We start from the raw sequence: 26185 nt of genomic DNA, 5'->3' as shown, positions 1-26185 counted from the left end.
ATCCTCCATCAGAGAAAACAATAAGAGCTTGCGATAATGGAGAAGGAGAAAGCAATGGGCGGACAGGAAAGAAGGAAGTCATTAAACAAGTAAGCCGAGGATCTTTAGGCAAATGATATGAAATACAACCAACATAGTCAGTTAGAGCACACTGAAGAGATAAGTTATTCTGAAAATTAAAGTGAAAGTCAGATAGGAAGAACAATATTTATTAAATCAGTCCCATTTCTATGACAAGCTCGAGTGCACCTCAAGGTTATAATTTCAGCAATGGCTTGGATAAATGGCAAAACATTTTGGGATGGTGTATGGGGCAAATAAAGCCATTCAATACAATATACTTTTTGCTTTTCTAAAACAGCCAATACTCCCGTGAGTAGCTTACTAGTAGAGAATATCAAAAGAGTTAACTGACAATCTCTATGAGGAATTTGATCCACAGACTGAGTACTCAAGATGTCATTAATTTGCTCGACTGTAGCAAGTGCTGCAGACAGAACTATAATGAGGTCTCCAGGCTGTTTTCCTTTAGTCAATAAATCAAATAAGGGACTAAGTAAATGTGTAGGCAAAGAAAAATATGGGCGAACCCAATTAATGGTGCCCAGCAATTGTTGCAAATTAACCAAGGAAATAACTTTGGGTAGACTTAAACGAGGAAAAGCCGGAGCAGAAAAAGACTGCAACATTTTATGTCCTAAATACAGATAAAGAGCATTCAGCTATATTTTTTCCAGGGCAATTTGCAATCCATAGACACATAAATCATTTTATATTTCAGAAAGCCAGTTAGATTGTATTTTTGGAACTCCAATTAAAATGTCATCCATATAATGATATATCAAAACCAATGGATGACGTTTGTGAAAAGGGGCTAGTGCCTCAGCTACATAAAATTGACATAATGTGGGACTATTCAACATTCCCTGTGGTAAAACCGTCCAATGATAACATTTATTGGGTTCTGAATGGTTCACCACAGGCACCGTAAATGCAAACTTTTCCTGATCAGAGGGACATAAAGGAATGGAAAAAAAACAATCCTTTAAGTCGATTACCATCACCTCATGATCTTGGGGAATCAAATTAGGCTTTGGTGTCTCGCACTGCAAGGGGCCCATAGGTTGAATACATGCATTCATGGTGTGAAGATCATGTAAAAACGCCATTTGCCACTTTTCTTTTTTATCACAAACACAGGTGTATTCCATGGACTAGTGGACAGCACAACATGACCAGCAAGCAGCTGATCGTGTACTAATTGGTGGAGAGCCGTTAATTTTTCATGTGACATGGACCATTGATCAATCCACACTGGCTCTTTAACCATCCAAGTCAGCGGGAGGGGAGTAGTTTCAGTCCTCCAAAGTGGGGAGGGGAGTTCCCCAATTTATTGAGGAATTGGGGAGTCCCCCAATTTACTGAGCAGGTCGCGCCCCCAAAGGCTAACATGAATATCTAATATAAAAGGGTGGACCTGAATGACCAAATCTGAATTAGGCAAGTGAACTGAAATAAATCTTGCACTTTGATGACCCCACACACCCCACACACTTGGGCAGGGCTCAGTTGGCCAGGCAGCAGGCCACTGCTTGGCAGAGATCACTGAAACATCTGCTCCAGTGTCCAAAATCCCCTCAAAGGGCTTACCTTGCAACACAATGATCTGACGGAGCCATTGGGATGTTATTGGGGTAGTGATGGCATCTATGATCGAAGTAGCTGGGTCAGTAGAACCAAGGCCACCTTCATCTCTCTCCTTTTGCTCTCCCCCTGCCGGGACAAAATAAGGCAAAAGCAGGAGTTGAGCAGGGCTAGTATAAATGGGCAAAGTTTGGGGCAAATTGGTCCACAATTGAACATAAATAATCCTAGTGTAGTCCAAATCTATCATTCCAGGAATGACAAAAATACCATATTTACCTATGCTTGACCGCGGAAGGACAAGCCCTACATAATTTCCTGTTAGGGGGCCTGATAATTGGGATGGAATTACTTGAACCTTCCCAGGAAATTTAAAATTCACTTCCTCCTGCAGTATCAAATCAATACCAGTACTACCTTTTGTAGCTGCAGGAGTATTTTCTATTGTTCGTTTGTTGGACTGGGTTTGGACTGGGGCCAGAGACCGGCCTGGCCAGCCGTTTCCCAAACGACATTCGCTTGCCCAATGATAACCTTTCTGACACTTTGGGTATTTCGTTTTTGGTTTTGATCCCTGATGGAAGGGAGGGCGAGATGTTGCAGACGTAACCCCCCCCCCCCCCAGGATTTCGACACTCCCTTTTAAAATGACCAGGTTTGCCACAATTGTAACACTTTCCTTGAGGTTTGCTGCCTTGTGATAAAGCAGCTGCTAACAAATTGTTTTAGTAAGAGGATGTTCCTATATCTTGACACGCATTAATCATATTTGCCAAATCAGGATCTTTTCCCAGCCCAACAATTGCCCTTTGGCACTCAGAAGTGGCGTTGTCTTTTGCCAGCCTCACCAGCAACTCATTCTGAGCTTCGGAATTGTCTATCTGTCACCGTAAAGCATCCTGCAATCTGATAATAAAATCAGGATACGGCTCATTAGCCTTCTGCCTGATATTAGAGAAGGCTTGTTGAGGCTTGCCAGAAACAGGCACTTTTCCAAAGGCTCGATAGAAACTTGTAAAGTGGCAGCTGGTAGAATAATCTGAGCATCAACTGGGGCAAAAGGACCAGATCCATACAATTGATCAGGAATAAATGCTCCCCCCGAGTGAAGGGCACGCATGGCACACTGAAGTTTAAATTCATTGTCCCAAACTACATATTGCACTGGAGTAAGCAACATGTGAAAGGTAGTTTTCTAATCCTCAGGTACTAGGATATGATTTCTCATAGTGGCTTCCAACATGCCCTACATATATGTACTTCCCAACCCCATATTTCTAATTCCTTTTCTAAGTTCTATTAAAATTGCATAAGACAAAGGACAATATTCCACTATTTGAGCCCCATTCTAATCTACTTGTCCCATAACGTGTACTGGACAAACAGCATACAGTATCAGCAATTTCTTCTATATTTCCACCCCTTTTGTCTAACTGTTCCTCTAAAACCTGCCTAAAGGGGGTGCAGCAATAGAACTAGCTCCTTCAGGAGGAGCTGATGGTTCAATTGGAGATGGTTTCGGGGTGACAATTTTAACTTGATCATAATCAGGTGGAGGGCTTATAGTTAACTGTTGCCCTGCTGAAGCATCAGAGCCAAATTTTTCTATTGCTTGACGACATTGATACCATCAATGTAATATTTGCACTGGAGTCCGGGGTTCAAGATGTAAAGTATGGCCTATCTTTGTCCAATCACATAAACGGAGCATCCCCTGTTCCGGATACCAGGGACAATGTTTCCCTATATGTGTCACCATTTTCCTTATGTCAGCCTTGGACGTCATAACACCAGACTTGTGCAAAAGGAATCTGAGTTCCTGCACATGCGTTTGCTGATGTTGAGATAGATTGCAACCCATACTTACCACTGAGGGATCCCGTAGGATGAAGGTGCACCAGAAGTCTATACCAGACGATGATAAGTATGTTGAGTGTTGCTTCCCACGGTGGGTGTCCCTGTTCCGGGCGCCAGATGTAGAAATCAGGGTCCAGTCATTTGCTCTGTGCGAAGATGTCTCCCTCCTTCGCAGTGTTTATTACTTTTTATACAGTTTTTCACAAGCAGAAAAGGCAAACCAGCAACAGTGTTTTAATTGGTAGATACTATTCACCCTCATTAAGATGCCATCCTCCTGATGGTAAAGGCAAGGTGAGATAATGCAAATCAGAACCAGAATGAGATCATACAAGCAGGCAAGATACATAGCATCTGAGGCAAGGCAGTGTGCTGCTCACAGCCCAACACCATGACCTTTTACTTCTACATCTGTCACTTTCCCAAAACAACCAGTTACATGGTTCAATCAGGATGCAGTCCAGTTGCTAGGTGACCTCAGTCCCCTCCTTCCAGACACTCTTGCAGGAATGTTCTTGGTTCCCAAGAGAAAGAATCTTGTTTTGACTACAAAGCCCCAACTATTTCTACTCCCCCCCCTCTCTATCCCTCAGCTCCAGTGTGTCAGCGCTAAAGTCTCAAAATGGCCTCAGGCCAGCTTCAGGGTTGACACCTGACCTACTCCCTACCTGGTCAGCTGGCTGACACATAACCTCACCACCCTCCTCCTCCTCCTCAAACAGTAGAGGGCTCCATGGACAATGAGGTCTCATTCCTCCCCTGGCATGGCAAGCTCCGGTGGGCTGGACGCAGGTGTGAGGTGCCTGCCCCCACGGTGCCTCCTCAGTTGAAGGCTTTGTTCCTGCCTTCAAACAATGAGGTTGACTAGGTAATGGAAAGCACTATAGAATACTTGGACTAGCATTGTTAAAAGATTTTCCTGTGGCACTTGTGGGGAGGGATTGCAAAACTCTGCTATTTCCTTCAAATAAACTCCCAGGAAATTGCCTTTTCCTAGATAGATCAGGATTAGCACTTGTAGGCTCAGTCTATAGCCATGATTGTTTTAACATTTGTTCTTTGCTATTTAACTCAGCATCAATCATTTGGATCGGTTTTTTATACAACATTGGTTGTTGTATAACTTAGCCTTACTTAGAAACAAAAAGGCAGTTTAGCACTCAATTCCATTCCATTCCATTCCTTCATTGTCAAAAGATGTCTAATTTATTTCTGTCTAGGTCCAATATGCTACATCTAACATTATGTGAGTTGAGAGCTAACCATGTAATGTGACTTCTTCTTTGTAACCAAAAATTAATACCCTTCTCTAAAATTTGCTGGAACAGAAGTGATTTCACAGGGAACATGAAATCTATTCCAATGGCAGAGGTCATTATGTAATAGATTTTTCCATGATAAAAAAAAATCCTCTCTAATTGAGACCTATAGTAGTCCAAAAAACAAAGGAGTCTGGTAATACTATTTTAGACTAACAATTTTTATTAAAAGGTATAAACTTTTCTGAGCTATAATTCTCTTTATCAGTGCAATGGAGTGGTTAAAGAGGTATAGGATTTAAATTGGAATGGGTGGGTGAAGGGGGGGAGAAGACAGGATGGGCATAAAATAACTGCCCAAAGTGAATATAAAGGTAAAAGAACAGAATGTAATTGCTCTTAGTGGATTACATGATATTCTGCTGTGCAGAACCAGCTTGATTTTTTTCCAGCCCAAATTCATAAGTGCAAGAATGGGACCCTAATGGTGTCATGACATAAAAGTAACATAGAAAAAGGAAGGGCCAATGGAGTGAAAAGTAAGAGCTACCAGCATTGCTGCTCATAAGCCACTTATTATTGCCTCAACAGTAGTAACACACACTGCAAGTCTTCCTGGCAATTGCTTGTTAGTCTCTTCTTGACTTCTCCTTCCTACTTATAAAGATAAAGATAATAAAACTGCCATATCTGGGCTGTGGAGGTCCAGATAACCACTATATAATAAAGAGAAAGAACCCAAACACAAATATAGTATACCTAGGATATCTTTCAAATAGCTACTTTAAAAAGTAGTTCTGGTAACAGAACTACCAGTACCCATCTGACAGAATCCTTTTTTGATTGAAATCAATCATAAAAGCCCAGACCAGCACAATACCGCTGAGAAAGAAAAACAAGAAATCCAAGAAACCAGCAAGGACAAGTACAAAAAATGGAAAGAGGAACACATAACTAAGGCAGAATATCAGCACATAGCCAGAATCTGCAAAGACGAAGTCAGGAAAGCAAATGTTCAGAATGAACAAAGATTTGCAACAAAAGTCAAAGATAATAAAAAAAGTTTCTTCCAAAATATAAATAACAAGAAAAAAAATCAAGGAAACAGTTGTCCACTAAAGAGAGAAGATGACAAGGAAGTAACAGGTAACAGAGAGAAAGCAGAGCTGCTTAACTCATTCTTTGCATCAGTCTTCACACAAAAAGAAACTATAGCCCAACCTACCAGAAACATAACTGTAAAAGACAGACTAGCAATAAAAGTTAAAATAAGCAAAAATAATAATAATAAGAGAATACCTGTCTGATCTTGATGAATACAAATCACCAGGACCTGATGGATTACATTCCAGAGTTCTAAAAGAGCTGGCAGATGTCATCTCAGGACCACTGCACCACATCTTTCAAAAATCCTGGAACACCGGGGAACTACCAGAGAACTGAAAAAGAGCTGATGTGGTTCCCATCTTCAAAAAAGAAAAAAAAACCAGACCCAGGAAATTGCAGACCAATCAGTCTAACATCAATACCCAGGAAGATACTGGAAAAGATAATAAAAAAACAGATCTGACAACACCTAGAAATGAGTAAAGTAATAACTAGCAGCCGGCATGGGTTTGTTTAAAACAGATCATGCCAAATCAATCTTATCTCATTCTTCAACATAGTGACTAAATTAGTAGACCAGTGAAATACTGTGGACATAATATACTTAGACTTCAGCAAGACATTCGACAAAGTAGACCACAACCTACTTCTTCGTAAGCTAGAAAAAAGTGGAATAGATAGATTCCAGATAGATTTGCAACTGGCTGACAAACCGTACTCAACGAGTAGTCCTTAATGGGTCTAAGTCTACATGGAGAGACATAAGCAGTGGGGTATCACAAGGTTCCGTCTTAGGTCCTGTACTCTTCAATATCTTCATAAACAACTTAGATGAGGGAATAGAAGGGGAATTTACCAAATTTGCAGATGATACTAAGTTGGCAGGAATAGCTAACACTCTAGAACAGGCATCCTCAAACTACGGCCAGCGGGATGGATCTGGCCCACCAAAACCATTAATCTGGCCCACGCGGATCACGGGGCTGCCCTGCCCACATTGCCACACACACATCCAGCCCCCACCCTTTGGCCAAGTGCAGGACTTACATTTGCAAGGGCCAGCAAAGTGCTTCAGCGGGCCAGTAGAGTGCTTCTGGGGGGTGGGGGAGGCCAAAAAAGGGGTGGGCAGAGGCCCCAGAAAGCATCAATGCACCTTGGTTTTGGCCATTAGAGTGCTTCTGAGGGGGACGGGGAAGGCCAAAAATGGGCCGCGCCTTTTGCCAGCCAAGGAAAGAACTCAAAGATTTGCCAGGGACTTCAGTCCGCCGTCGCTCCATTGGGGAGGAGGAAACCGAAGGGTCCAAATGGGAGAGGCTGTGCCTGCTGCGTAATTACACCACGCAATGCTTTGTGGAGGCAGCTTTGCTCCCGAGGAAAGCCTGCTGGAATGGCAGCGGCAGCACATGGCTGCAAGAGGAAGAGAGGCCAGGTGAGACCCAGACGCTTTCCAGCTCCCCTCATCCCAGAAGCATCAACCTTGTACTCTCCCCTCTTTGCTAGCAGCTGCCCTGTTTTTCACATGAGGTTGCCCAGGAGTGAGGAAGGAGAGGGCTGTCTTGCTCTTGCAGCCACATGTGCTGCTGCTGCTGTTCCAGAGGGCTCCCTCAAGAGTGAGGGAGAATAAAGACGCCAGCCGGCAGGAAAAAGATTCATTTCCTTGCTTTGTTCTTCCATCTCCCCTCTTGCAATAAGGAAGGGAGCCTCATCCTAAATTCTGCCGGGTTTGCGTGGGGGCTGCGCAAGGGGCGTAGCAGGGAGATGCATTCCCGTCCCCACTAGGGGAGATTATCTTGCTGGCATGGGGGATTCCGGAGACTTGGCTGTGGGGAGGGGGAAGGGAAGGGCCGGGAAATGTGCCTATTGTGTGGGTTGCTTTTTTTTTTTTATTGAAAAAGTTTTACAATTACATTTTCTCCCCAGTTTCCCCCCCCCAACCCTCCCTGACCTCCCTAACCCTCCCTAACCCCCCCAGCCCACCCCTCCCCCCGGACTTCCACAAAATATAATCCAAATCAAAATCCCCTTTTTATAAAACTTGAACCCCCTCCACCCCCTGTATATTTTTCACATCTTCACAAAATTCAAATATTCTATCTCTATATAATACTTTCAGTTAAAAGCTATCTGATATTTCTTAGTTTGATATTTATTCTGCACATAATCTATCCACTTTTTCCACTCCCATACATAAGTCTCTTGTGAGCAATCTTTTAAATATGCTGAAATCTTCGCCATCTCTGCAAAGCTGGCCATCTTCAAAGTCCATTCATCAATAGTAGGCATAGCTTCATTTTTCCAATATTGACCTATCAGTGATCTCGCTGCTGTTATCATATACAATATCAACTTTGTTTCACCCAATGTAAAACCCATAACTATACCCAATGAAGACAATTGTGGAGAAAACTGAATTTTTTTCTTCAAAACATTCTACATAACCCACCAAATTTTTATCCAAAAAGCCTTCACTTTCTTACAAGTCCACCACACATGATAATATGTGGCATCTAGGCAATCACATCTCCAGCATTTTGGTTGAACATTAGGGTACATGCACGACAATTTCTTAGGATCTAAATGCCATCTATAAAACATTTTATAAAAATTTTCCCTCAAATTCTGCGACTGTGTAAATTTAACATTCTGAACCCATATTTTTTCCCATGTTTCCAATATCACTGGTTCTGCAAAATTTTGTGCCCACTTTATCATGCAATCTTTAACCAATTCAGTTTCTGATCCCTTTCTAACAAAACATTATAAAGCCTTTTAATATGCATTGGACCTTTCTCTTTTATATGTCTAACCAATTCTTCCTCATGCATCATTATACCAGTTTTTTGGTCCTCTTTCCATCTCAATTGAAGTTGATTATACTGTAACCAAGTTAAATTAATCCCTTCTTCCAACAGCGTTTCTAAAGTCTTCAGTTGCCATCTGCCCGCATCTGCAAAAAGAACTTCTTTATATAAAACCCCCCCGAGTGACATTATATTTGTATTCCACATGATATGACCAAGATCCAGCCATAACGGTATTTTGTAATCCCTTTTGAGTCGGTGCTTCTTCCAAACTCTCATCAAAGAGTCTCTAAGTATGTGGCTTTTAAATACTTTATCCACTTTGTTCTCATAAAATAAATAAGCATGCCAACCAAATTCAAGATCAAAACTTTCTATATTCAATATTCCAGTCTTTTTCCTTCCAAACCAATCACTTGCTTGCGTCAAAGCTACTGCTTCATAATATAATTGTAGGTTTGGAAGTTTAAGGCCTCCCCTTTCTGGAACATCTTGCATAATTTTCAGTTTAACTCTCGGCTTTTTCTCATTCCATACAAACTTATTCAGTCCTCTTTGCCATTCCCTCAGTTGTTTATCACTTTTAAGCACCGGAATCATTTGAAACAAAAAAAGAAATCTTGGCAAAATGTTCATCTTAACTGCTGCTATTCTTCCAAGTAAAGACAGCTGCAGTTTTTTCCAGGTTTCCATATTTTTCTGTACGTCTCGCCACAACACCTCATAATTATTTTGGAACAAATTCATATTTGATTCTGCAACTTGAACTCCTAGATATTTGACCTTTGGTACTATCTCAAAATCTGCCTTGCTTTCAAGTTCCTGTTTTCGATCTTGTGTCATATTTTTAACTATCATCTTAGTTTTTTTCTGGTTCAATATAAATCCTGATACTGTACCATATTGTTCGATAATGTCTTTCATCTGGATTATTGATTCCATCGGCTGTGTTAGGGTAACAACCAGATCATCTGCAAATGCCCTTATTCTGTAATCCTCTTGCCTTATCACTATTCCTTTCAAAGTGCTCGAGTCCCGTATTATATTCAACAAGACTTCTAACGTTAAAATAAATAACAATGGGGATAACGGACAACCCTGTCTTGTTCCTTTTTCAATATTAAAGTCTGTTGTCAAACTTCCATTAATAATAATCTGTGCCTTTTGTTCTTGATAAATTGCTGAAACCGCCTGTATAAATTGATCCCCAAAGTCCATATTTTTTAAAGTCTTTAATAGAAAGTTCCAGTCCACTCTATCAAAGGCCTTCTCCGCATCCAGGAAGACCAGCACTGCAGGGATCTGTTTATTCTTCTCAAGATATTCCAAAAAATCTATAACTTGCCTTACATTATCCTTCATGTATCTGCCCTCTATAAATCCCGCTTGATCACAATGAATCACCTCTTTAATAACTGGCATCAACCTGTTGGCTAATACTTTTGCAAATATTTTATAGTCATTGTTCAGAAGAGATATTGGTCTAAAGTTCTCAGGTTTTTTAGGACCTATTTGCTCTTTCGGTATCAATGAAATATAAGCTGTTTTCCATGATGGGGGTATTTTACCCCCTTGTTGTATACTACAAAATAGATCTTTAAGATGTTCAATCATTTCTATATTTTTCTTGACTGTACACCGCCTTGAGTCCTACGGGAGAAAGGCGGTATAGAAATATAATAAATAATAATAATAATAATAATAATAATAATTTCTGCTTGTAAGGTTTTATAATACACCGCAGTTAAACCATCCGTCCCAGGAGCTTTAGCTGTTTTCAGTTGTTTAATTGCGGCAATAATCTCCTCAGCTGTTATAAGATGATTCATTCTCTCCTTTTGTTGACTAGTAATTTTTGTGACTCTTTTATTTTCTAGATATTTCTCTATAAGTCCATTCTGTGTATCGTCTTTGGCATATAATTTAGTATAATAATCTACAAAAACATCTTTAATTAATTTTTGTTGAGAGATTTCCTTCCCTCCAACATCAATACTATCAATAATCTGTGTACTCTGTTTCTTCCTCAATGTATAAGCCAACCATCTGCCCGGTTTATTAGCGTTGCAAAATGTGTTGTGTTTCGCAAATTGTAAATTTGTTGCTGTTTGCTCCGCCAAAAGCATTTGAAATTGATCTTTCAGAAGTTTTATAGCTCCTCGTATTCTTTTATCTGTTGGGTTTTTTATAAGTAACTGTTCTTTATTCTTTATTTCTGCTTCCATTTCAACTCTTTTCTTTTGTCGGTTTAATTTGTGTTTAGAGTTCATATGGATGAGTACCCCTCTCATATACGCTTTACTCGCATCCCACACAATTTCAATAGGGGTACCCTTATTCAAATTCATTTCAAAAAATTCTTTCATCTGCTTTTTAAGTTCTGTTATATTCTTTTCATATCTAAACAGATTTTCATTTAATCTCCATGATCTTCTCTCATTCTTTCCCATCTCAATTTCTATCCATACCGGGCTATGGTCAGTTAAAGTCCTTGGAAAAATCTTTGTTCTTTTTGTTTTTACAAGTAAGTCAGCTGATAGTAAAATAAAATCAATCCTAGAAAAGGATCTGTGTCTATCTGAAAAAAAAGTAAAGTCCAATTCTTTTGGGTTATGTATTCTCCAAATATCTTTTAATTCCAAATCTTCTTTCATGTCAAAAAAAGTCTGTGGTAATCTAATCCTTGACTTTGCCGAACTCTTTTTATCTAATTTAGAGTCAATTACTCCATTCCAATCTCCCATAATTAAAATAGATCTATAGTCCCATTGCAATATTTTAGAATGCAAAGTTTTGTAAAAATTATCCTGTTATTGATTAGGAGCATAAATTCCAATCACAAGAATTAGACCACTTACTGTGTGCAGTTCAATTGCTATAAACCTCCCACCTTCATCTGTTTCTATAATTTTAGCTGACAGTCTTTTATTTATATAAATAACCACTCCATTCTTTTTTTCCAAATTTGAAGCAATAAAATGTGTTCCTAATCTTGAATTTATCAGATATTTTTGATCTTGTGTTCTAGCATGAGTTTCTTGTAAACAAATTATATCATTATTAAATTGTCTCAAGTATGTAAATAATTTCTTCCTTTTCTGTGGTGAGTTTAGCCCGTTCACATTCCAAGATAAAAACTTAATCGTCATGTACACTTTTTTGAAGCGACGAGCAGAATTGCCAAAGATCTTCCGAAATGGTAGCCTTCGGCTTTGCTCCCCCCATGGCTTCACATTCTTGTATATTGCTCTTGACTCCTTTCTTATATTGTTGTGGCTTGGGCCTTTCCTGTTGTTGTTTTTCTTTGAGTTGCTTAGAAATTGCTCGAGTTATATGCTGATCTTTAGCTTCACACATCCGGGCTATGTCCAAAGCCACTTCTCTTGTAGTCTTAGGTGGTTCAATCACAATTTTCGAAGGAAGGTCTAGCAGGGGCTCCTCCAGAAAACCTCCTGTAGCTCCCTGCATTTCCATTACCTCTGGTTCCACCTGCTTAAGCTGCTCTTCCATCTCTTGCTGGAGTTGCTTCTCCTTATCACTCTCCTTTATCTCCAACACAGTAGATGTACGTGGGGATGGTGAACTCTCTTTAAGAACATTAGAGTAAAATTATTCCGCCTTCTCAACAGTATTTAATCGGTATCTTTCTCCATTATACCTCAAGATTATGCCAGTTGGAGCATCCCACCGAAATGGAATTTGTTGGTTTTTTAATTCATTCACTAGAAATCCAAAATCTTTTCTATCTTTTAACATCTTAGGTGGTAGCTCTTTATAAACTCCAATCTGCGTTCCCTCCACTTGCACAGCAGAGAGAAAAGACTTTTGCAAAATATCATTTCTCATTCTTCTGTCTGTGAAATATATCACCACATCTCTAGGCAATTGTCTTTGTCTGGCCACCCATGAATTCACTCTGTAAATTTTATCCATTTTGCAAAAAATCTCTTCAGGGCTAATCTTTAACAGCACAGCTAGAGCATCAGCGCAAATCTGTCTCAGGTCTTGTCTATCGTTCTCTTTTATGCCTCTCAGCCTTATAGCGAATTCCATAGACCTGAACTGCATCATTGTAATTTCATTTTCAAATCTCTGCATTTTATTATCAGCATCAAAGATTTTATAGTCAGTTTCCTTCATTTTGACATCCATTTCTGATTTAAATTCTTCCACCTTAGCATCCGTTTTAATAATTGCTTCTGACAATCCAGCCACCACTGTCATTAATTTTTTAGTCACCTTATCATACTTTTCTTGCACCACCTCTTTAATTTCTTTAATCTCCTGCTTAATTTCCTGTTGTGACTTTTCAAATTTCTCATCCAAAGCCTGAGTGATAAAATCCTTTAAGCTTTCAAGATCAATCTCTTTTTTCTGGCTCTGCTGGCTGGGAGGCTGCTAGTCAGGTTTACGTGTGGGGGATCCCCCCCCTGCCGCCTTCCCTTCCTGTTTGGTCTGCTTAGAAGCCATCCTGCCACGTAGGCTAGCTTTTCCAAAAAAGGAGATCCTTTTTCCCTTTCCTCCACCACAAAATCTTCTAAAAAATTCCCCCAGGTTTAGTCAGATTAGGGGTGAAATTGAGATTGAAGCAAGATCAGGCTTGTTTTAAAAAAGGATTTTTCTTTTCTATTCCTCCACTTGTTACAGACAGCGCAACTTTGTAGCTAGTTGAAATAACTTTGCTAATCCACTCTCGCTTTCAGCTTGTTAACGCTGAAGCCGGGCGCCATTTTCAAGCGACTTTCACACATTCACTCTTCTGCTTTAAACTTAATCACAGGGCTAGTAATACTTGCAGTTTCGAGGTTCAAGTTGTTATTCCACCCTGGTTGTTTGAGTTTACTTTGTTTTGAGGAGAAAGGTTGCTCCTGCCGCCTTGCTCTGCGCTGGGCAGACTCGTCCCACGCTGTCCGGAATCTCGGCGAGCTGAAAGGGAGCCACACCTGTTTCCTCCCCAGAAGCAAACCGTAGCTGTCTGGGGGCTCACAGGGACTCAACCTGCTTCTTGCCCACTCTCTTCCACTAATCTTTTGGATTCGGGAACTTCCGAGCCGCTTCTCTGGATCGAAACGGCTCTAACAGGCAGCGGGGCTGGCAGTCCAAAAACGGGATCGTCTTTCGGCGACAGGAAGCAAACCGGAAGTCGTGTGGGTTGCTTTGTTGTCTGTTGGCACCGTTTAGTGTAGTTGGCCATGCAAAAGGCTGGGGCCGTCGCTTGCGCGCATGTGGTGTGTGTGTATCCGGGGCGCAGGGTGCTGCAACTGGATGGTTGCTATCCCGGGGTTTTTTTGCTCTGGAGCCCGATCTGATAGGTATGGTTGTGATTTATGCAGCAGCAGCAAAGGGCAGGCAGTCGTGTAGGCAGCCGGATGCATTTTCCATGCAGGCTGATTCCGAAGCACGCTCCCTTATAGGACTGATTGTAGAGAATTTGTTTGCTTGCTGGCATATATGTACGCATGTATGTGCTTTCTCTTTTAAGGGGTGCTAGCTTTGGGATTTATAGGATTGCGGGTTGATCTGCTCCCCACCACCTCCTCCTCCTCCCCTCCTATGGGATAGTGCTGTACTGGGGCTCTGTGTGCTCTCAGGCCTCCCACCCATGTCTGCTTCTGTGAGGCAAAAAGAAAGTCTTTGCCCACGCTCTCCTGGGGCCCTGGTCTTGGCGCTGATTCGAATGCATCCTCCGCGGACTGCTAAGAGCCCAAGGGGTGTTGGCGCCAAGACAGCCCATGTCTCCCGCTGCTTTGAGTTCAGAGCTGTAAACCACCTCCATTCCTAGCTGCAGTGTATTCGTGAGCACCGTTGGCCGGGACAGGCAGGGAGAAAGGTGAGGGGGCAGCACGGTCGAGAGGGCAGGAGCCAGGCGTGGGCAGGCAGATTAGAGGACACTGGCAGATTGCTGGCTTGCTCACTCAGCTGTTCACTGCCCAGAACACCTAACGAAACCTGGGTCATGGCCGCCGCTGCTGCTGCCTCCTGCCTGCGCACATCGAGGAAGCCGAGCAGCAGCAGGGAGAGCGCGGACCTCCTGAGCCGCAAGAAGCAGCTGCCGTGATGCCCTCATGCAAAGATGTTGCGAACGAGGAGGCTGTTTGTTACATTGAAAAGTAAATGTGTTACTTTTGGGGACACTGCAGGAGTGCCCCGCCTCCCCGCCGGCCAGCTAGTCTTCAGCGCACGGCTTGGCAGCCTCCAGATGTCAGATTCCCACCACCCAGCACAAGTTCAGGGGTTCTTTCCCTCCCCCCCGCAGGGACAGAGGGAGAGGGAGGGAAAGAGAGAGAGAGAGATGAGAGGGAGGGGGAGGGAAAGAGGAGAGAGAAAGGAGAGAGAAAGAAGAAGGAGGGAGGGAGGGGGAGAGAGGGAGGGAGAGAGGGAGAGAGAAAGTGAGGGAGGGAGGAGAGAGAGAAAGACACAGAGAGATGTTGTTTGTAACCTCCTTGGGGCTGAGAAGAATTGCTGCAAAACTGAGTTTTCTGAAGTGGACCACTAGACACATAAACAACTTAAAAAATGATCTAGTAAAAAGAAAAGTCAAACAAAAGCAAATAAAACACCGCCAGGAGCAAGACAAATTAAAGTTTAATTTGTGTGTATTATTTAATGGACTGCTAAATTGGAAAAACGGAGTGCTAAATTGGCCACACCCACCTAGCCATGCCTACCCATCACATGACCACACAGCCACACCCACCCAACCACTCTGGCTCCCCAACAGTCTGAGGGACCGTGAAGTGGCCCCCTGTTTAAAAAGTTTGAGGACCCCTGCCCTAGAAGATAGGCTCAAGATCCAGATGGATCTTGACAGACTTGAACACTGGGCCCTATCTAACAAAATGAAATTCAGTGTAGAGAAAAGTAAAGTCCTACACTTAGGTAAGAAAAACTAAAAGTACACATAAACTGGGTGAAACCAGGCTTAATATCAGTGACTGTGAGAGGTATCTCGGAGTCTTAGTGGACAACCAGCTAAATATGAACCAGCAGTGTGCAGCGGCAGCCAAAAAAGCCAATGCAATCCTACATTGCATTAACAGAGGGATACAATAAAGATCAAGTGAGGTACTAATACCATCACTCTATAAACCCTTAGTAAGACCATACCTAGAGTACTGCATCCAATTTTGGTCACCATATGATAGAAAAGATGTTGAGACTCTAGAAAAAGTGCAGATGAGAGCAACCAGGATGATTAGGGGACTGGAGATTAAAACATATGAAGAATGGTTACAGGAACTGGGCATGGCTAGTCTAGTGAAGAGAAGTACCAGGGGAGACATGATAGCAGTATTCCAATAATTGAGGGACTGCCACAGAGAGGAGTGGGTCAAGCTATTTTCCAAAGCACCTGAAGGCCAGACAAGGAATAATGGATGGAAACTGACCAAGGAAAGATTCAACCTAGAAATAAGGAGGAACTTTCTGACAGTGAGAACAATCAACCAATGGAACAGCTTCCCCTCGGAAGTTGTGGGAGCTTCATCACTTGAGAAGAGATTGGACTGCCATTTGTCAGAAATGGTGTAGGGTCTCCTGCTTGAGCAGGAGGTTGGACTAAATGACCTATAAGGTCCCTTTCGACTTTGTTTATCTAATCTAATCTGTGCAGATCAAAAAAGCAGTCTTAACACTCTTGGAAAAAAATACGAAATCTGTATTTTTAAGGACCCATGAAAGATCTGACAAGCATTATGAAAAATGCTGGTTAGGCATTCTCCTGCAGCCTTAGACAAAGTGGCCTTGGAGGGGAGTTCTCAGTTATCCATAGAAAGTACCCACAGTAACCTAAAATAGCTAATAGGAAAGTTGGGATATTCCCATCCCCTGATAGCATCAGTATTGACATTTATTGGAGAAGTATGCCAAATTGTATCCATGGATACAAGAAAGGAAAACTATATTTAAATTAATAGCTATGGATGACTCTTCATCCCCAACCTCATATGTGGGCTGGGGATGAATCAAAGCAAAGTCATGTAGATATGGCAGAAGAAAGAAGTGACTACTAGGTTATATTAGAGGAAGAGTTCTAAAGGGGAGAGATTAGGGTCTGAATGCAGAAGGTAAAACAGAAGGAGGAAAGGATATTTTATGGTGGCTGAAGAATTGAAGGAAAATCTTTTGGGGTTCAGGCCCATTGTTGCAATGCCAGTAAATAATTCTTTATGTGACTGTCCTATTTTCTTTATCCTGCTATCCTTATCTGTTGCAGCCAAAGTAGGATTGTATTTGCATTGTCTCATCAATGGAGGGCTCCATTTGAGAGGTTTATCTTTGGACCCAGAAAACTTTATTGATTCCCCTATGCACACATATTGGCCATTATAATAAGGAGGTGGGAATTGAAATTGAATATTTCAAGTTTTTCCCCAGCTTTCCAGAACTGTTGAATCTGCAATGTTAGTTTCATATGAGAGCTGACCATGAGAAACTCTCCAAACATCACTCCTTTTTATTTTTCTATTCTTTGTTTAATATGACATAAGCCAAAAGAAGAGAGATGATATGCACAATAGCCAGCTTGTTTATTATTAGTGGAAATAATCTCTATTTGACTTTTTAATTAATTTTTTTCTGATACCAGCTCATACTGTATACTATGAATGGATGTGTTAATGCAATTTATTTAATGGGGGAAATTATAGATATTTCAAATTAATTTTTTAGAAATTGGGATAAATAGCAGTGAGAGTACCACTTCAAATCAATAGATAGTTGAAATATGTACATCCCTGTATCCACTTCTAAAATATTTCACTGGAAGAAAACAAACTTGAAGGATATTATAAAGTAATATCACACTCCTACAGACAGGAGGTTGAACAACTAGCCTCGTGATGTCATCGGAACAATCTGGAACTGAACACACTCAAAACTGTAGAAATGCTGGTAGACTTTAGGAGAAACCCTTCCATACTTCCACCTCTCACAATACTAGACAACACAGTATCAACAGTAGAAATCTTCAATTTTATTTATTTATTATTATTATTTTGCTTTAATTTATATACCGCCCTTCTCTGGAGACTCAGGGCGGCTTACAATGCGTTAAGCAATAGCCTTCATACTTTTGTATATTTATACAAAGTCAGCTTATTGCCCCCACAATCTGGGTCCTCATTTCATCTACCTTTGAAAGGATGGAAGGCTGAGTCAGCCTTGAGCCTGGTGAGATTTGAATTTGCAGTAATTGCAAGCAGCAGATGTTAATAACAGTTAATAACAGTGCTTTTAGTCCACTGTACTACAGGCTTGTTTCTAGGTTCTACCATATTGCAAGATCTAAAATGGACAGCTAACATCAAAAACGTCATCAAAAAAGCACAATAAAGAATGTTCTTTCTGCGCCAACTCAGAAAGCTCAAACTGCCCAAGGAGCTGCTGATATGGTTCTACAGAGGAATTATTGAGTCTGTCATCTGCACCTCTATAACTGTCTGGTTTGGCTCTGCAACCCAACAAGACACTGCAGAAAAAACAATTGCTACCAACCTGCCTTCCATAGAGGACCTGTATACTGCACAAGTCAAAAAGAGGGCTGTGAAAATATTTACAGACCCCTCACATCCTGGACATAAACAGTTTCAACTCCTACCCTCAAAACGACACTATAGAGCACTGCACACCAGAACAACTAGACACAAGAGCAGTTTTTTCCCAAATGCCATCACTCTGCTAAACAAATAATTCCCTCAACACTGTCAAACTATTTACTAAGTCTGCACTACTATTAATCTTCTCATCATTCCCACCACCCATCTCCTTCCATTTATGACTGTATGACTTTTGTTGCTTGTATCCTTGCGATTTATATTGATATTGTTTCCGGATTGCTTATTTGTACCCTATGACTATCATTAAGTGTTGTACCTTATGATTCTTGATGAACGTATCTTTTCTTTTATGTACACTGAGAGCATATGCACCAAGACAAATTCCTTATGTGTCCAATCACACTTGGCCAATAAAAAGTTTTAATTCTAATTCTAATTCTCCTTAAGATTTAACTTTTTTAAAAAAAATCATCAAGTAATATTGGTGGAATCAAGTAGCAATAAACTCATATGTGATAACTTCCACAACTGACAATTTATTTTGCTCTCTTTTTTCATAATCTGACCTTTCCCATCTTCTAGACTTTGGCGGCACCGGCTCCATTTGCAGGTGAAACAAGCTGTCAGTGCAAAGCTCCTCATGAGAAGTTAACCATTGCTCAGGCCCATCTTGGAACACCAGGTATTATGCATTTTAAATTAATTTTGGAATGGATTTCAACTACATTAGTCCAGTGCCTCAACTTCCCAGCAGACTGGCCTTTGTAGTCCCAATTTATTTATTTATTTATTTATTTATTTATTTATTTATTTATTTATTTATAGGGTTGCCAGGTGTCCACTATTTGAGCGGACAGTCCACTTTTTTCACATTATATTCACTATTTTTTTTTCACAAAATAGTGGACATTTTTTTTAATCAAAAGCTTTATGATGAAATGGTACGTAATCTAAAGCTGTACAGTGTAAGAAAATAAGGATAGGAAAATCACATTTTGTCTTTTTTTTTCATAAGTTAGAATGAGACAAAGATCGAATGCTCATTGCAATAATCACATTTTATACAACAGCGCAAAAAATGCATTAAAGCAGTTATCTTTTGATATTGAAAATGTAGTGCTGAAGGTTTTTGCCAAATTTTCTAATTCTGTGAAGAAACGAGAAGAGTTGAAATCATTTTTTGAGTTTTGCGAGTCAGAATTCCATGAAGTTTTGCGCCATGTTCCAACACATTGGTTAAGTTTGTTTAAAGCGGTCGAAAGACTTCTTTTAAACTGGATACCTCTAAAATCGTATTTTATTTCTCTTGGATCTAATGAGTGCCATAAGGTTATCTGGAACCTTATTTCGAATCAGGAAAATGAACTCGCAAAGGACGATGAACCAACAATTTCAGAATTGTATTTATATTTCACGCACTTCTTCATGTCAATAATGCAAGACACCCTACTGAAGCTGGAAAGCAAGAAAATTCTTTTTTTTTTTTATTGCAAAAGTTTTACAATTACATTTTCACCCCATTTCCCCCCCCCAACTCACCCCAAACACCCCGACCTAACCCTCCCTAACCCCCCCTAACCCTCCCCTCCCCCCTGGACTTCTACAGAATGTGCTCCCGTCAAACACCCCCTTTATATAAAACTTGAACCCCTCCATCCCCCATATAATTTTTCATCTTCACAAAATTCAAGTATTTCTATCTTAATATAATACTATCAATGAAAAGCTATTTGATACTTCCTAGTTTGATATTTGTTCTGCACATAATCTATCCACTTTTTCCATTCCCATTCATAAGTCTCTTGTGAATGATCTTTTAGGTATGCTGAGATCTTCGCCATCTCTGCAAAACTGGCCATCTTCAAAGTCCATTCCTCGATAGTGGGCAAAGCTTCATTTTTCCAGTATTTACCTATCAATAATCTCGCTGCTGTTATCATATACAATATAAACTTAGTTTCACCCAATGTAAAACCCATAACTATACCCAATGAAGACAATTGTGGAGAAAACTGAATTTTTTTCTTCAAAACATTCTGCATAACCCACCAAATTTTTATCCAAAAAGCCTTAACTTTCTTACAAGTCCACCAAACATGATAATATGTAGCATCTAAACAATCACATCTCCAGCATTTTGACTGAACATTAGGGTACATACACGACAATTTCTTAGGATCTAAATGCCATCTATAAAACATTTTATAGAAATTTTCCCTCAAGTTCTGCGACTGTGTGAATTTAACGTTCTGAAGCCAGATTTTTTCCCATGTTTCCAACATCACTGGTTCTGCAAAATTTTGTGCCCACTTAATCATACAATCTTTAACCAGTTCAGTTTCTGAATCCCTTTCTAACAAAACATTATAAAGCCTTTTAATATGCATTGGACCTTTCTCTTTTATATGTCTAACCAATTCTTCCTCATGCAACATAATACCAATTTTTTGGTCCTCTTTCCATCTCAATTGAAGTTGATTATACTGTAACCAAGTTAGGTTAATCCCTTCGTCCAACAGTGTCTCTAATGTCTTCAGTTGCCATCTGCCCGCATCTGTAAAAAGAACTTCTTTATATAAAACCCCCCCGAGTGACATTATATTTGTATTCCACATAATATGACCAAGATCCAGCCATAGCGGTATTTTATAATCCCATTTGAGTCGGTGCTTCTTCCAAACTCTCATCAAAGAGTCTCTAAGTATGTGGCTTTTAAATACTTTATCCACTTTATTTTCATAAAATAAGTAAGCATGCCATCCAAATTCAAGATCAAAACTTTCTATATTCAATATTCCAGTCTTTTTCCTTCCAAACCAATCACTTGCTTGCGTCAAAGCTACTGCTTCATAATATAATTGTAGGTTTGGAAGTTTAAGGCCTCCCCTTTCTGGAACATCTTGCATAATTTTCAGTTTAACTCTCGGTTTTTTCTCGTTCCAGACAAACTTATTCAGTCCTCTTTGCCATTCTCTCAGCTGTTTATCACTTTTAAGCACCGGAATCATTTGAAACAAAAAAAGAAATCTTGGCAAAATGTTCATCTTAACTGCTGCTATTCTTCCAAGTAAAGACAGCTGCAGTTTTTTCCAAGTCTCCATATCTTTCTGTACATCTCGCCACAACACCTCATAATTATTTTGAAACAATTTCATATTTGATTCTGCAACCTGAACTCCTAGATATTTAACCTTTGGTACAATCTCAAAACCTGCCCTCCTTTCAAGTTCGTGTTTATGATCTTGTGTCATATTTTTAACTATCATCTTAGTTTTTTTCTGGTTCAGTCTAAAACCTGATACTGTGCCATAGTCTTGTATAATGTCTTTCATCTGGATTATTGATTCCATCGGCTGTGTTAGGGTAACAACCAGATCATCTGCAAATGCCTTTATTCTGTAGTCCTCTTGCCTTATCACTATACCTTTCAAGATATTCGAGTCCCGTATTGTATTCAACAAGACTTCTAGTGTTAAAATAAATAACAATGGGGATAACGGACAACCTTGTCTTGTTCCTTTTTCAATATTAAAATCTGTTGTCAAACTTCCATTAATAATAATCTGTGCCTTTTGCTCTTGGTAAATTGCTGAAACTGCCTGTATAAATTGATCCCCAAAGTCCATCTTTTTTAAAGTGTTTAGTAGAAAATTCCAGTCCACTCTATCAAAGGCCTTCTCCGCATCCAGGAAGACCAGCACTGCAGGGATCTGTTTATTCTTCTCAAGATATTCCAATAAATCTATAACTTGCCTTATATTGTCCTTCATATATCTGCCCTCTATAAATCCCGCTTGATCATCGTGAATCACCTCTTGAATTACTGCAATCAACCTGTTGGCTAGTACTTTTGCGTAAATTTTATAATCGTTATTCAGAAGAGATATTGGTCTATAATTCTCCATTTTTTTAGGACCTACTTGCTCTTTTGGTATCAAAGAAATGTAAGCTGTTTTCCATGATGGGGGTATTTTACCCCCTTGTTGTATGTTACAAAATAAGTCTCTAAGTTGTTCCACCATTTCTGCTTGCAAAGTTTTATAATACACTGCAGTCAAGCCATCCGTTCCAGGAGCTTTAGCTGTTTTTAATTGTTTAATTGCTGCAATTATCTCCTCAACTGTTATAGGATAATTCATTCTTTCCTTTTGTTGGTTAGTAATTTTGGTGACTCTTTTATTTTCTAAATATTTTTCTATAAGTCCATTCTGCATATCATCTTTAGCATATAATTTGGTGTAATAATCTACAAAAGCTTCTTTAATTAATTTTTGTTGAAAAATTTCTTTCCCTCCAATATCAATACTATCAATAGTCCATATGCTTTGCTTCTTCCTTAATGTGTAGGCCAACCATCTGCCCGGTTTATTGGCATTACAAAATGTATTATGCTTCGCATATTGTAAATTTGTTGCAGCTTGTTCCGCCATAAGCATTTGAAATTGATCTTTCAAAAGTTTTATAGCACCACGTATTCTTTCATCTGTTGGATTTTTAATAAGTAACTGTTCTTTGTTCTTTATTTCTACTTCCAGTTCAGATCTTTTCTTTTGTCGATTCAGTTTATGTTTAGAATTCATATGAATGAGTACCCCTCTCATATATGCTTTACTCGCATCCCACACAATTTCGATTGGGGTACCCTTATTCAAATTTATTTCAAAAAATTCTTTCATCTGCTTTTTAAATTCTATTATATTTTTTTCATATCTAAACAAGTTTTCATTTAATCTCCATGATCTTCTCTCAATCTTTCCCATCTCAATTTCTATCCATACTGGGCTATGGTCGGTCAGGGTTCTTGGAAAAATCTTTGTTCTTTTTGTCTTAACAGGTAAATCATCTGATAACAAAATAAAATCAATCCTAGAGAAAGATCTATGTTTGTCAGAAAAAAAAGTATAGTCCAATTCTTTTGGATTATGTATTCTCCAAATATCTTTTAATTCCAAATCTTCTTTCATGTCGAAAAAAGTCTGTGGTAATCTAATCCTTGATTTCGCCAGGCTCTTTTTATCTAATTTGGAATCGATTACTCCATTCCAATCTCCCATAATTAAAATAGATCTATAATCCCATTGCAGTATTTTAGTGTGTAAAGTTTTATAAAAATGATCCTGTTGTTGGTTAGGAGTATAAATTCCAATCAGAAGAATTTGGCCATTTACCATATGCAATTCAATTGCTATGAACCTGCCACCTTCATCTGCTTCTATAATTTTAGCTGACAGTCTTTTATTTACATAAATGACCACACCATTCTTTTTTTCCAAAGTTGAAGCTATAAAATGTGTTCCTAATTTTGAGTTTATCAAGTATTTTTGATCTTGAGTTCTGACATGAGTTTCCTGTAAACAAATTATATCATTATTAAATTGTCTCAAATATGTAAATAACTTCTTCCTTTTCTGTGGTGAATTCAGTCCATTCACATTCCAAGATAAAAACTTAATTGTCATCTTCACCTTTTTGAAGCGATGAGCAGAATTGCCGAATATCTTCCGAAATCTTCGGTTTTGCTCCCCCCATGGCTTCACTTCCTTGTGTAGTACTCTTAGCTCCCTTTTTGTATTGTCTTTCCTGTTGTTGCTTTTCTTTAAGTTGCTTAGAAATTGCACGAGTTATACGCTGGTCTTTGACTTCAACCATCCGAGCCAGGTCCAAAATTGGGGAAGATTCTAACAGGTGCTCCTCCAGAAAACCTCCTGTAGCACCCTGCATTTCCACTGGCTCCACCTGCTTAAACTGCTCTTCCATCTCTTGCTGAGGTTGCTTCTCCTTGTCACTCTCCTTTATCTCCAACACAGTGGATGTACGTGGAGATGGTGATCTCTCTTTAAAAACAGTAAAATAGAAGTGTTCCGCCTTCTCAACAGTGTTCAATCGATGTCTTTCTCCATTGTACTTCAGAATTATACCAGTTGGGGCGTCCCACTGAAATGGTATTTGTTGTTTTTTCAATTCATTCACTAAGAAACCAAAGTCTTTTCTATCTTTTAACATCTTAGGTGGTAGTTCTTTATAAATTCCAATTTGGGCTCCCTCCACTTGCACAGAGGAAAGAAAAGATTTTTGCAAAATATCATTTCTTATTGTTCTGTCTGTAAAATATATCACCACATCTCTAGGCAATTGTCTTTGTCTGGCCACCCAAGAGTTCACTCTGTAAATTTTGTCTATTTTGTAAAGAATCTCTTCAGGATTGATTTTTAATAGCACAGCCAAAGCATCAGCACAAATCTGTCTCAAATCTTGTCTATCATTCTCTTTAATACCTCTAAGCCTTATAGCGAATTCCATCGCCCTGAATTGCATCATTGTAATTTCATTTTCAACTCTCTGCATTTTATTATCAACATCAGAAATTTTATAGTCAGTATCCTTAATTTTGGCATTGACTTCTGATTTAAATTCTTCCAATTTGGAATCCACTTTAATAATAATTTCTGACAGGCCAGACACCACATTCGATATTTTATTAGTCACCTTGCCATAATTCTCTTTCACCACATTTTTAATTTCATTAATTTCCTGCATAATTTCCTGTTGAGATTTTTGAAATCTATCATCCAGAGCCTGAGTAATAAATTCTTTTAAACTTTCAAAATCAAAATCTTTTTTCTGACTCTGCTGAGCAGGAGGAAGCTGCTGTTCCGGTTTGTGTGTGGGGGACCCCCCCCCTGCTGCCTTTCCTTCCTGTTTCTTTGAAGCCATTCTGCCACGTAAGTTAGATTTTCTGAAAAAGGAGATCCTTTTTCCTTTTCCTCCACCACAAAGTCCTCTAAAAAAATCCCCCAGGTTTAATCAAATTGGGGATAGAAACTAAACTGAAGCAAGCTCAAACTTATTTAAAAAAAAAATTTTTTTTTCCTCTTCTCCTATTCCTCCTTGTTACAGGCAGAGCAACTTTGTAGCTGGTTAAAATAACTTTACAAATCCACTCTCACTCTCAGCTTGTTAACGCTGAAAGAAAGCAAGAAAATTCTTGCATGTGATCTTCACATTATCATGTGTAAGCTGCGTGATTCTTTGCAAAAAAAAATACAATGAGCAGTTTTTTGGAATGAAAGTTTTATTTGCCTTACATAAAAAACATTTGCCTGAGAATGCCATGCAAAAGTTCAAGAAAGAAGCCATCAACGTGTATCAAAGAGCCATTGCGTACCTAGAAAAGTGGTATAATTTCACCGATTCAGTATATGAGACGCTAAGTTGTTTCAATCTAATTGATCGCAATAATCCTCCAACTTTAGAAGAAATGACGAACATCTGGTTATTATCACCATGGAGAGAAGAACTTCCACCCAACACTCTCTTCGATGAAATTTCTGCCTTAGAAGAAGTTTATGTTCATCTGCAGGGTGATTCATCCCTTGATAAGTGGACGTACTTTTTCAAGAAAGAGCCAGCTCCGAGTTTACTGAAACTGTTCCAGTATTGTGCATCAATTCCAGTATCAAATGCAAATGTTGAACGAATTTTCAGCGTCATGGGAAATTTGTGGACTGACAAACATAACTGACTGCTTGTATCAGTTCGAAGTGAACTTTGTATATTTTTTAATATTTCTCAACGTTGTACTGAAATTAAAGAATTATTCCTTAAACACAAAGAATTGATCAAAGCTGCGCAGTCAAATAAAAAATACACACGACAGCAAAGTAAAATGTAATTTAATATTTTACATATTATTATAATATATTTGATGTTTTGAATTTTAAGTAAAGTTTTGAAGTGATTATTTTAATACGTGTTAAAATGTTTGTAAGAAAATATATAATTTAATTGTAAATTTTTTTTATTTTTTTACTACTTAACACCCCCACCCCCGTTTGTCCGCTATTTTTTGGAAGCAGACCTGGCAATCCTATTTATTTATTTATTTATTTATTTATTTTGTCACATTTCTATGCCACCCAACTCCCAAGGGACTCTAAAGCACTCTCCCTCATCTAAGGGG

At 39.3% G+C, this 26185-nt stretch overlaps 1 protein-coding gene across 1 annotated transcript in view; it reads left to right on the top strand.

Moving 5' to 3' along the window:
* Positions 1 to 26185, top strand: part of PCYT1B (phosphate cytidylyltransferase 1B, choline) — a 115587-nt gene that overhangs the window by 59023 nt on the left and 30379 nt on the right. The window contains exon 2 of the mRNA XM_070943324.1: positions 18808 to 18907. Coding sequence (XP_070799425.1) covers positions 18808 to 18907 — 100 coding nt within the window. The remainder of the gene's footprint in view (positions 1 to 18807; positions 18908 to 26185) is intronic.

The sequence above is a fragment of the Pituophis catenifer genome, unplaced genomic scaffold, assembly GCF_029215685.1.
Source record: "Pituophis catenifer annectens isolate HBS135680 unplaced genomic scaffold, rPitCat1.0.hap2 SCAF_4, whole genome shotgun sequence".
NCBI classification, from domain to species: Eukaryota; Metazoa; Chordata; class Lepidosauria; order Squamata; family Colubridae; genus Pituophis; species Pituophis catenifer.
The sequence above is the reverse complement of the archived record's forward strand: the minus strand, read 5'-3'. Positions and strand labels throughout refer to the sequence as shown.